The sequence below is a fragment of the Condylura cristata genome, unplaced genomic scaffold, assembly GCF_000260355.1.
Source record: "Condylura cristata isolate star-nosed mole 26May11 unplaced genomic scaffold, ConCri1.0 scaffold00020, whole genome shotgun sequence".
Taxonomy (NCBI): domain Eukaryota; kingdom Metazoa; phylum Chordata; class Mammalia; order Eulipotyphla; family Talpidae; genus Condylura; species Condylura cristata.
Window position 1 is genome coordinate 31,156,921 of NW_004567121.1, and position 12,722 is coordinate 31,169,642.

Sequence of the window (12,722 nt, forward strand, 5' to 3'; positions counted from 1 at the left end):
GTGGTCAGGGAAGACTTCCTGTAGGAATGCCTTTTGCTATCAGATTTTATGCTTGTGTTATAGAAGGAGGGGTTTATCGCATAACTGATCCAGATCAGTGGGACTTTAATTTTGGAAGATGTTCTGCCTAGAAATTTCTGGAAATGTATTCCTTGATGTAACCAATGTGTTCTGATTTTTATGTTAGGATCTGGAGAGACAACATATGACCACAGGAGCACATTCACATTATCATGTGATGGCTCTCTAAACCACAAATTTGTGGATTCAAATATCAAATTGAGTCATGTAGCAAAAATTGGAAGCAACCCAGCTGCAAAAGGTGTGCTGATGTTTGACGCCTCCAGTCCTTGGGGACCACAGATGTCTGCTTCTGTGCATTTGGACTCCAGAAAGAAGCAGCACTTGTATGTCAAGGAAGTCAAGGTTGATGGGCAGTTCAGAGTCTCTTCATTCTATGGTCAAGGCACATATGGCCTGTCCTATCACCGGGATCCTGCCACTGGCCAGCTTAATGGAGAGTCCAGCCTGATGTTTAACTCATCCTACATCCAGGGCTCTAACAAGATAACAGGAAGATACAAAGATGGAACCTTCTCTGTCACCTCCACCTCAGATCTGCAAGGTGGCATCTTTAAAAATACTGCTTCCCTAAAATATGAGAACTATGAGCTGGCTCTGAAATCTGACACCAGTGGAAAGTATGAAGACTTTGTCACTTCAAACAAGGTGGATGTGACCTTCTCTAAGCAAAATGCACTGCTACGTTCTGAATATCAGGCTGACTACAAATCGCTGAGATTCTTCACCCTGATTTCTGGATCACTCAATTCCCAAGGTCTTGAATTAAATGCTGACAGCTCAGGCACTGATGGAATTCACAGTGGTGCTCACAAAGCAACTCTAAGGATCGGTCAAGATGGAATGTCCACCAGTGCAACCACCAACTTGAGATTCAGTCCCCTGGTGCTAGAGAATGAATTGAATGCTGCCCTGGGTCTCTCTGGGGCATTGGTGAAATTAACTACAAATGGCCGCTTCAGGGAACACAATGCAGAATTCCGTCTAGATGGCAAAACCTCCCTCACAGAGATGTCCTTGGGAAGTGCTTTTCAGGCTGTGATCCTGGGTGTCAATGGCAAAAATATTTTCAACTTCAAAATCAATCGGGAGGGACTTAAGCTTTCAAATGACGTAACGGGGTCCTATGCAGAAATGAATTTTGACTACACAAACCACCTCAATGTGGCCGGGCTATCGCTGGACTTCTCTTCCAAACTGGACAACACTTACAGCGCTGACAAGTTTTACAAACAAGTTTTTAATTTGCAGCTTCAGCCCTTTTTGCTTGTGACTACTTTAAACAATGACCTGAAATTCAGTACTCTGACTTTGACCAACCAGGGGAAGGTACGACTAGCACCCCTGAAGCTGAATGTGGGCGGGAACATCAAAGGAACCTACCGAGATGATGAAATAAAGCACATCTACTCCATTTCTTATGCTGACTTAACGGTTAACTGTAAAGCAGACACTTTGGCAAAGATACAGGGGGCAGAGTTCAGCCATCGGCTTAACACAGACATCGCGGGACTGGCATCAGCTGTTGACATCAGTACAAACTACAATTCAGATTCACTGCATTTCAGCAACGTTTTCCACTCTGTCATGGCCCCATTTACCATGACCGTGGATGCCCATACGAGTGCTGATGGGAAACTGGGTCTCTGGGGTGATCACACCGGGCAGTTCTATAACAAATTCCTATGGAAAGCTGAACCTCTGGCTCTTACTTTTACTCATGATTACAAAGGATCCACAAACCACCATCTCCTGTCCAGGAGGAGCATCAATACTGCACTTGAGCATAAAGTCAATGTCCTGCTCACTCCAGCTGAGCAGATCAGCACCTGGAAACTAAAGACCCAGTTGAACAAAAATGAATACAGCCAGGACTTGGGTGTTTATAATACAAAAGACAAAGTAGGTGTTGAGCTTAACGGACAAGGCCTGGCTGACTTCAGCGGGCTGGACTCGCCCCTTCAAGTGCCATTTTTGTTCAGTGAGCCCGTCAATATCATCGATGTCTTGTCAATGAGGGACACTGTTGACAAGCCTCAAGAATTCACTGTTGTTGCCTCTGTCATATATGACAAGAATCAAGTTGTTCACACCATCAATCTCCCGTTCTTTAAAATTCTGCCATCATATTTTGAAAAGAATAGACTGTTACTCATAACGGCGCTGGAAAGCATGCAGAAAGAATTAGAACTCATCAAAATTGATCAGTTTATGAGGAACTACAGAGAGTCCTTGAACAAATTCCCACAGCAAGTGAAAGATTATGTGAATGGATACAATTGGGAGAGACAAGTTTCCAGTATCCAGGAGAATCTAACTGCTTTCACAAAAAATTATAGAATTACAGAAAATGATCTACAACTTGCCTTGAACAATGCCAAAATCAGCCTTAATGAAATACTATCTCAACTGCAAATATATGTGATACAATTTGATCAGTATATTAAAAATAATTATGATTTACATGATTTTAAAATAGCTATTGCTAAGATGATTGATCGAATCATTGAAAAATTGAAAATTCTTGATGAACATTATCATATCCGTGTGAATTTAGTAAAAACAATCCATGACTTGTCTTTTTTTATCAAAAAGATTGATTTAAACAAAATTGGAAGTACCACTTCCTCTTGGGTTCAAAATATGGATACTAAATATCAAATCAGAATCCAGACACAAGAAAAATTGCAACAGCTCAAGACACAGATTCAGAACATAGACTTCCAGCACCTTGCTGAAAAGTTAAAACAACAGATAGATGCTATTAATGTCACAATGCTTTTGGATGGATTGAGAACTACAATTCCATTTCAAAAAATAAAGGAAATTATTGAGCATGTCAAATACTGCGTTAAACGTCTTATTGAAGGTTTTAAAGTTAATGAGAAAATCGGTGCTTTTAGAACTATGGCCCATAATTTTATTAAGTTGCATAAACTAGACCAACACATGAAGGTTTTAATGGATAAATTAGCACAGTTGTCCCGCCAATTTCAGTTGACAGAGACTGTTCAAAAGCTAAGCAGTATCCTACAGCAAGTTGAGAGAAAAGTGTGCTTTGAGAAATTGGTTGGGTTTATTGATGATGTTGTCCAGCAGCTCAAAGCATTGTCATTTCCAGCATTCATTGAAGAAGTCAACAGATTCCTTGACATATTGATACAGAAGTTAAGGGCTTTTGATTACCAATGGTTTGTAGATGAGACCAATAACAAAATTCGGCAGGTGACTCAGGAAATCAATGGTGAAATCCAGGCTCTGGAGCTTCCCCAGAAAGCTAAAGCCCTAAAACTGTTTGTGGAAGACATCCAAGACATGGTCTCAGTCCATCTGGAAAATCTCAAGGACACCAAAATAACCTTACTCTTCGATTGGTTACAGGAGCCTTTAAATTCATCATCTTTGATTTACATGAAAGAAAAATTCCAAGAGGTCCTGGAAGATATACGAGACCGAGTGTATCAGATGGACATTCAGCAGGAAGTTCAGCGGTACCTGTCCCTGATCGGCCAGGTATATAGCACACTGGTCACTTACATTTCAGACTGGTGGAGTCTTGCAGCTAAGAACCTAACTGACTTTGCAGATCAGTATTATGTCCAAGACTGGGCCGAAAACCTGAAAGCCTTGGTAGAACAAGGGTTTACTGTTCCTGAAATCCAGACCACCTTTGGGACCATACCTGCCTTTGAAATCAGCCTCCGTGCTCTTCAGGAAGCTACATACCAGACTCCTGACTTCATAGTCCCCCTGACAGATCTAAAGATTCCATCAGTTCAGATAAACTTCAAAAAGTTGAAAGATATAAAAATCCCATCCAAGTTTTCCACACCAGAATTTACTATCCTCAATACCTTCCACATTCCTTCCTTGACAATTGACTTACTAGAAATAAAAGCAAAGATCATCAGAACCATTGACCAAATGCTGAGTAGTGAGTTACAGTGGCCAGTTCCAGAAGTATACCTGAGGGATCTGAAGATGATGGACACTGTTCTGGCTAGAATCACTCTACCAGACTTCCATTTACCAGAAATCACAGTTCCAGAATTCCAAATACCAAATCTTGACTTCAAAGATATCCAAGTTCCAGACCTTCACATCCCAGAATTCCAGCTTCCCCACATCTCAGACACGATTGAAATACCTACTTTTGGCAAACTTAATAGTATTTTGAAAGTCCAGTCTTCCCTTTTCACATTAGATGCAAATGCAAAGATTCAGAATGTAACTTCTTCAGAGGTGGCAGCTTCTATCACTGCCAAAGGACAGTTCAAACTAAAAATTCTCAATTTTGATTTTCAAGCAAATGCACAACTTTTAAACCCTAAGATTAATCCAGTGTTTCTGAAGGAGTCCATGAATTTCTCCAGCAAATACCTGAAAGTGGAGCATGACAGTCAAGCATTGTATTTGGGAAATGCTATTGAGGGGAAATCAAGGACAACGGCTCATTTGCACACAGAAAAAAATACACTGGAGTTGAGTAACAGCTTGCATGTCAAGGTTAACAATCAGCTCACTTTGGACAGCAACACAGAGTACTCCCATAAATTGAATATCCCCAAACTGGAGTTTTCCAGTCAGGCTGACCTGCGCCATAAAGGCAAGACCCTGTTGGAAGCTAGACATGTAGAATGGACGTCTTCTGGAATCGGGTCATGGAAATGGGCCTGCCCCAAGTTCTCAGATGAGGGAACCCACGAATCCCAGATCAGCTTCACCATGGAAGGACCCATCACTTCCTTTGGGTTGTTTAATAAGATCAATAGCAAGAAACTCAAAGTAAACCAAAACTTGGTGTATCAATCTGGCTTCCTTAACTTCTCTAGATTTGAAATCCAGTCACAAGTTGAATGCCAGGATGCCGGGCGCAGTGTCCTCACTGCTAAAGGCACAGCACTACTGGGAGAAAGGAAGGCAGAGATAACCGGCAACCACCATGCTCATTTAAACGGAAAAGTTAATGGAAACTTGAAAAATTCTCTTTTCTTTTCCGCACAGCCATTTGCGATCACTGCCACCACAAACAATGAAGGGAATTTGAAAGTAAGTTTTCCATTGAAATTAACAGGGAAGATAGACTTCCTGAACAACTACGCACTCCATCTGAGTCCGAGTGCCCAACAAGTCAGCTGGCAAGCCGGTGCCAGGTTCAATCAGTATAAATACTATCAAAATGTATCCATTGGGAACAACGAGGACAGTATCAATGCCCACTTGGGGATAAATGGAGAAGCCAACCTGGATTTCCTAAACAGCCCTTTAACAATTCCTAAAATGACTCTACCTTACACCACGCTCAGCACTCCCCCTGTGAAAGATTTCTCCATATGGGAAAAAACTGGCTTGAAAGAATTCTTGAGAACGACAAAGCAGTCATTTGATTTAAGTGTAAAGACTCAGTATAAGAAAAACAAAGACAAGCATTCCATCTCAGTCCCTTTGGACGTGTTATATGTGTTTATGAATCGTAACATCAATTCCTTCATCAGGCAGTTTGAAAAAGGCAGACATCAAGCTTGGGTTTTCTTTACCACTGCCTACAATGATGCAAAAATCAAGTTTGATAAGTACAAGATTGAAAAATCCCTCAACAACCAACCCAGGACCTTTCAAGTTCCAGGATACACTATTCCAGTCTTCAACATTGAAGCATCTCCATCAACAGTAAAGATGCTACCATTTGGCTATGTGATCCCAGAAGAGATCAGCACCCCCAGCATCACCATCTGGGGTTCTGGCTTCTCTGTGCCCTCATATACGTTAGTCCTGCCATCCCTAGAGCTGCCAGCCCTTCCTGTCCCTACAAGCCCACTCGAGTTTTCTCTTCCAGAATTCAAGATATTGAGTACCCCAAGGAACATCTTAATTCCTGCCCTGGGCAATCTTACTTATGATTTTTCCTTTAAATCAAGTGTCATCACACTGAATACCAATGCTGAACTTTATAACCAATCAGACATCGTTCTTCATTTCCTTAGTTCTTCTTCTTCTGTCATGGATGCTCTTCAGTATAAGCTAGAGGGCACCTCAAGTTTGACGAGGAAAAGAGGGCTGAAGATCGCCACAACTCTATCCTTGAGTAATGAATTTGTGGGAGGCAGTCATAACAGTACCATTAGCTTAACAAAAAAGAACATGGAAGCATCAGTAACAACAATAGCCAAAGCTCAATTTTCAAATTGGAATATGAATTTCAGCCAGACTCTTAATGGGAATACCAAGTCAAGGCCTACGGTCTCTTCATCCATTGAATTAAAGTACGATTTCAACTCCCCCAGTCTGCTCTCCACTGCTGCAGGAGCAGTTGACCACAAATTCAGTTTGGAAAGCCTCACCTCTTACTTTTCCATTGAATCATCTACCAAAGGAAATATCAATGGTTCAGTCCTTTCACAGAAATATTCAGGAATGCTTGCCAACGAGGTCAGCACTTACTTGAATTCCAAGGGTATCCGATCCTCACTGAAGCTGCAAGGGGCTTCCGAAGTTGATGGTATGTGGAACCTTGAAGCAAAAGAAAATTTTGCTGGAGAAGCCACCCTCCAACGCATATATGCCATCTGGGAGCACAATTCCAAAAACCACATAGAGCTGAAGGATCTCTTTTTAGCATCTGGAGAACATTCAGGCAAAACCACCCTGGAACTATCCCCTTGGGAGGTGTCAGCCCTTGTTCAGGCCCATGCAATTCAGCCCAATTCTCTCCTTGATATCAGTTACCTTAGCCAGGAATTGTCCCTGAATGTGAACACTGAGAAGCAGAAGGTCAGCTGGAAAAGTGAGGTCCAGATTCATTCTGAGGCCCTCCACAATAGTGTACAGCTTTCCAATGACCGAGAAAAGGTTCGCCTTGACATTGCAGGCTCCTTAGATGGGTACCTACAGTTTCTCCAAGCTCTTTACCTACCAGTTTATGACAAAAGTTTATGGGACTTCCTAAAGCTGGATGTAACCTCCAGCATTGAGAAGAATCAGTATCTTCGTGCGTCAACCTCACTGGTATACACCAAAAACCCCAACGGCTATGTTTTCTCTGTCCCCGTGCAAGAACTGGCTGATAAATTCATTATTCCCGGACTAAGTAATCTGAAGTTAGTTCTTGTCACACCTGCATTCCAAGTCCCATTTACAGATCTTCAGCTTCCATCCTACACACTTGACCTCAGAGAAATAGAAATCTACAAGAAATTAAGTACTTTACCGTTTGCCCTCAACATACCAACCCTACCCAAGGTGAAATTTCCTAAAGTTGATGTGTTCACAAAATATTCTGAACCAGAACTCTCCTCAGTTCCCTTTTTTGAGGTAACTGTGCCCGAATCTCAGTTAGTAGTGTCTCAGCTCATCTTTCCAAAAAGTGTTTCAGTTGGCTATGCTGTTTGGGATCTAAATGAGGCAGCCAGAGAGATTGCAGACTTCAACTTGCCAACTACCCTCATGTCTGAGCAGACGATTAACATTCCTTCCATTAAAGTCTCTGTACCTGCTGGAATTTTCATTCCTTCCTTTGGAAATCTGAGTGCCCATTTTGAGGTGGCCTCTCCCCTATATAATGCTACTTGGAGTGCTGGTTTGAAAAACAAAGTAGATCATTTGGAAACATTTCTGGAATCCACGTGCAGCTCAACCATCCGGTTCTTGGAATATGACCTACATGGTAAGGAACTGTCCTGACCCCACTCCTAGATTAACATGCTTTCAATGAGAGCTGTGAGTAAATAATTCTATATTTAGTTATGACTAGAGACATGATTATTCTATACAGCAAAATTTAAAGGAAGAGGAGGGAATGTGTATTTATTTATATACCCACGCGTATAAAAATCAACTTGTAGAAAACCTAATGAGGGCCCACCCTGGTGGCACAGTGGGTTAAAGCATAGCACTGTGAAGCTATCACAGACTCTGCAGCATGAGTTCGATCTGTGGCCAGGGCATGACCCACATGGCATGGCAGACCTCTCCTGTCTCGCCCACTGCCTCCCTCAGCAATGTATTTCTGTTCTGCTCCCCACTCTGTCTCTGGTGAATCCTCTCACCCCCACCCCCATATCTCTGGCCTGTATTCTTGTATACTTAAATAAATAAATCTTTAAAAAAAAAAAAAGAAGAAGAAGAAAGAAAAGAAAACCTATGGACATTCGAGAGGAATAGTTTTTTTTTAAGTTTTTTTTTAAAGATTTATTTATTTACTCATATAGAAGTGGGGTACAGGCCAGAGATGCGGAGGGTGAGAAGATTTACCAGAGACAGAAAGGGGAGCAGAACACACAGATCAACGAAGTACACTGCTAAGGGGAGCAGTGGGTGCCATGTGGGTCACCTCCGGGGCAGGTGGGAATCGAACTCATGCAGAAGTGGCTTAAGCTTCTTAGTGCTGTGCTTTAACCCGCTGCGCCACCAGGGAGAATCCTAAAAAAAGATTTTTCTGTAATGATTTTAGGATCAATAATGTCTCCTTCTATGTATTTTTTTTTTAATGTGATTGCCTGTTGTAAATAAGACTTTTAGTTAGTTAAGCCAGAACTCTCCGTGATACTGCTTGTGTCCTATAGTTCTTATTATTCCAATGAAACCTATAATCTCCCCTACACAGTTGTGGGAACACACCAAATTGGAGGAGGTGCACTAGTGTGTAAGACTGAAGGAACATTTGTCCACCGTGACATCACTGCGGAATATAAAGAAACTGGCAGACGTCAAGGACTTCTGTATGGACGTTTTGTGAAATTCCTTTTTTTCCTAATTTTTTTTTGGGGGGGTGTCTCTACACCCTTTCATGATGACTCATCTGCTTTTCTGCTTGCAGGGACTGGGCGGGAGAGGTCCGTCTTGATATCGGCAGTCCTGCACTCACTGATGTCCACCTGCGCTACCACAGAGGTGAGCGTACTCTCTTCTCTGCAGCCATAGGCACCATGACCACGGACTTGGAAGTCAACGACGATGTCTTAAAGTGGAATGTCTACTACCACCCTCAGGTGAGTCCCACATGATAGGCTGTACACCCCAAGAGTATGTGAAAGTTCTGTACAGATAAATTTAACTCAATAGAAAATATTCCTCAGGGCTTTCCAAGTCTAAGCAAAGCATGAACAATGAGTTGTTTGAACTTCTCTAAGAACTTATTTTCTAGAAAGTGTTATGAGTCATTTTCAGATTTTCATTATAGATGTATACATGACACATTCTTATTCATTGTGGTCAGAGATGGAAAAATGAAGGTTATGCTTCATCGCCTAAATCAGGGACAAATTCAGCAAGTTGCTAGGTATATCTTTGGTTCATGGTTTGGGGAGCATTTGAGGCTTCAAAATTCTTCCCTACAATGGAACTTGAAATATGCCAAATTTCTCTCACATCCCTCAGCTCTACCAGAACACCATAGAGGGTATTAGTAAGAAGTAATCAGGTTCTCTCACTAAAGTTTGCCATAAGCTTGGAGAATGAGTGGCCTCTGATAATGGTATTCTAGGTCTCTGCTGTATACTTAATCCTTTTTTGCTGTTTCTTCTTTCTCTAAATTAGTCTTCAAAATTTCTTTCTCCCCTTTCTCATCCTCCTTTTCTTCCTTCTGTTCCTCCTCCCACTTTTTTGATCTTTAGACCTAAGAAGGCCTCACATTAAATGTTACTATGTAAATGCCATGGATAAGTTTACCCTTTGGGGATGGATCATAAGAGCATATGACAGTAGACTTGTTTATCCATAAAAAAGACACATGAAGGTGGCGCAGCGGGTTAAAGCACTGCACCGAGAAGCTTAAGCTACTTCTGCATGAGTTCGATCCCCGCCTGCCCTGGAGGTGACCACATGGCGTGGCAGACCTCTCCTGACCCGCCCGCTGCTCCCCTCAGCAGTGTACTTCGTCGATCTGCCTGTTCTGCTCCCCACTCTGTCCCTGGTGAATCCTCTCACTCTCCGCATCTCTGGCCTGTACCCCAGTTCTGTATGAATAAATAAATAAATCTTAAAAAAAAAACATGAAATAACATAGGAAATATAAACCCCTTTCAGAATATGAAAGACCCTCTCTGATCTTTTGATTTAACTGCTAGTGAAGTTTTAGTGTATCATGTTATATAATCAGGACTATTGAAAACATTCTTTTCATCCTTGTTTTTTGTTTTTTGTTTTTTTCCTGCTGGTTAGTTCTCTCCAGATAAAACACTCAATATAGTTAAAACTGAGATGAAGTTCCAGGAATCTGAACAATCTCAGATCAAAGTGAATTGGGAAGAAGCTTCCACATTGCTAAACTCTCTCAAACGCAACATGCCTAATGCTGCCGGAGCCCTTTATGACTATATTGACAAGTACCACGAGGAGTACACAGGACTGGCCCTCAGAGATGCTTCTCTAAAGCTGAGGAGAAGCCTGCAGAACAGTGTTAAGCAGGCCTACCAAGGCACCATGGGGCACATTGAAGATGTGAATACGAAGCTTTGGAGGGTGGCCAGGAGCTCCTCTAGAACCTACCAGCAATTGAAGGATGAGGCCCAGAGTCTGTACCAGGAAATGTGGCCTCATATGGTATTTGATATCCTATTAGCAGCTACTCATGAATCTAAAATTATGGCCACGTATCTGCACCAGGAAATGTGGTCTCAGCAGGGCCAAAACCTGTCTCTTATCTTTGAAAGAGTTAATGAACTTGATTTCCATCTATTTCCTGATATGGTATTTGAAATCCTATTAGCAGCTACTCGTGAATCTAAAGTTATGGCCAAGTATCTGCTTGACTGGCTCATTGATTACCTGAAGGTCACAAGAGTTCAGCTGCCAGGGCAGCTGGGCATGTACTCGGGAGATGAGCTGTGCACTGTGGCCATGAGGGAAGTAGGGAAGGTGCTGTCTCAGGCACATTCACAAATCTATAGTGGGTTAGAAATAATGTTTTCCCAGGTCCACAATCTGATAGAGAAATCTGAGTTAATCAAGTACCTAAGGGTTAAATTCAGTTTAGCAACCCATGAACTGATAGATAAAAGCTTAGAGTGGCAGAAGCTATTGAAATCTTTATCACAAAGCATCCAAAGAGCATTGAATGATATCCAGCTGACCAAGACTACAGAGATGCTCAGTAGTCTTCAGAGGTTTTTAAATCACATTTTCCAAAAGATAGAAGGAGAAATTAACCACTGGAAGGATAAGAAATTTACTTGTCTCATTAATGCTATTCAACAGAACAACATCATCTTCAACAAATATATTCCATATGTGTTTGAATTTGTGAAAGAAAACCTATCTCTTACCTTTGGTACAGTTAATGAACTTATTCAAAACAAACTTCAGGAAGCTTCTCAAAAGTTACAGCATCTCCGTGAGCTCATAAAGTCTCAGCGCAAAGACCATTCTGATCCAAGGATGGTCAGCTGGACAGTGAAATATTATGAACTCGAAGAAAAGGTCCTCAGCCTGATCAAGAACCTAGTAGATGCCCTTAAGAACGTCCATTCCAGATATACCACCAGTACTGCTAACTTTGCTTCCCAACTCTCAAGTCACATTGAGCAGTTTGTGCAGAAAGAAATCCAGAAATACCATAACCTTCATCCTTGCTGATTCAACTGGAAAAGGGAAGAAATTAAAGAGCTCTCTACCAGTGCTCAGGAAGTAATTAAAAACTGGGCTGTTGTAATGAAGATATCATTTCTGATTACCACCAGCAGTTAGATAGAAAAACTGGGCTGTTGTAATGAAGATATCATTTCTGATTACCACCAGCAGTTAGATAGAAAAACTGGGCTGTTGTAATGAAGATACCATTTCTGATTACCACCAGCAGTTAGATAGAAACTTTCAGACCAACTCTCTAATCACTAGGAAAAATTCATTGCTGCACCTAAAAGATTGCTTGACCTGCCCATTCAAACATGCACATGTTTCTGAGATCTATCACTGAATTACTGAAACAGGCACAACTGGCTCTAGCAATGACATGAGCTCCGAAGTAAAGGTTGCTCCAGGAGAATTTACTATCACCTTCTAATTTTTCATAGCAATTCTCACTTATTCTTCTTTTCCAGTTAAGCTTTCAATAGTAGGGAAAATTCAAACCATATGTATTGATATAACCATATGGCTCATACACTGAGCCAGCCTTCTAGCAGCCATCTGACGACAGTCAAACAAGACCTGCCTGAAGCTGGCATCAAATCTCTGAAGGTCTCCGAACCCTCAGAAATAAAAAATTTTGCAAGTTAAAGAAAATCAGGGTTTGAGTTACTGTCCTCATCCTGGGGTGTGGGAGGAGAGGGGAAAGAGAACAAATAAATGAATTCTTCATTGTGTCTCACACCACTCATTGTGACTCATTCATGTTGAAAGATAGCATTTAAAGGATAGATTTGAAACCTCCAGGAGGTTTATCACTAAACCTCCCAGGAATGGAGAGGAATGGCTAGGAAGTCTTACAGCTGCAGGGGCCCCAGAAATCCCCCTGCAGCTCAGCCAGAATCCATTTAAGGCAAAGGAAAGGGAAAATGGAAGAGGATGCCTGAGGACTTGGGTTCCTAACATTGCTAAGGCCAAGTATACACTGATGTTCTTGAATTTCCCTGTTTCTCCAAATTTAATATCTAATAGTCCCAAGTGTAACCAAACCCAAAGTTTTCCTCTTGCCTCTGATTTCA

General features: G+C 41.6%; 1 protein-coding gene across 1 annotated transcript in view; it reads left to right on the forward strand.

Moving 5' to 3' along the window:
• The window catches only part of APOB (apolipoprotein B), a 35,610-nt gene extending 23,531 nt beyond the window's left edge, over positions 1-12,079 (forward strand). The window contains 8 exon segments of the mRNA XM_004686059.1: positions 188-7,744; positions 8,684-8,798; positions 8,897-9,068; positions 10,240-10,607; positions 10,731-11,758; positions 11,894-11,956; positions 11,959-12,011; positions 12,014-12,079. Of these exon segments, the coding sequence (XP_004686116.1) occupies positions 188-7,744; positions 8,684-8,798; positions 8,897-9,068; positions 10,240-10,607; positions 10,731-11,758; positions 11,894-11,956; positions 11,959-12,011; positions 12,014-12,079 (9,422 nt within the window).
• Positions 12,080-12,722: the final 643 nt, after the last annotated feature.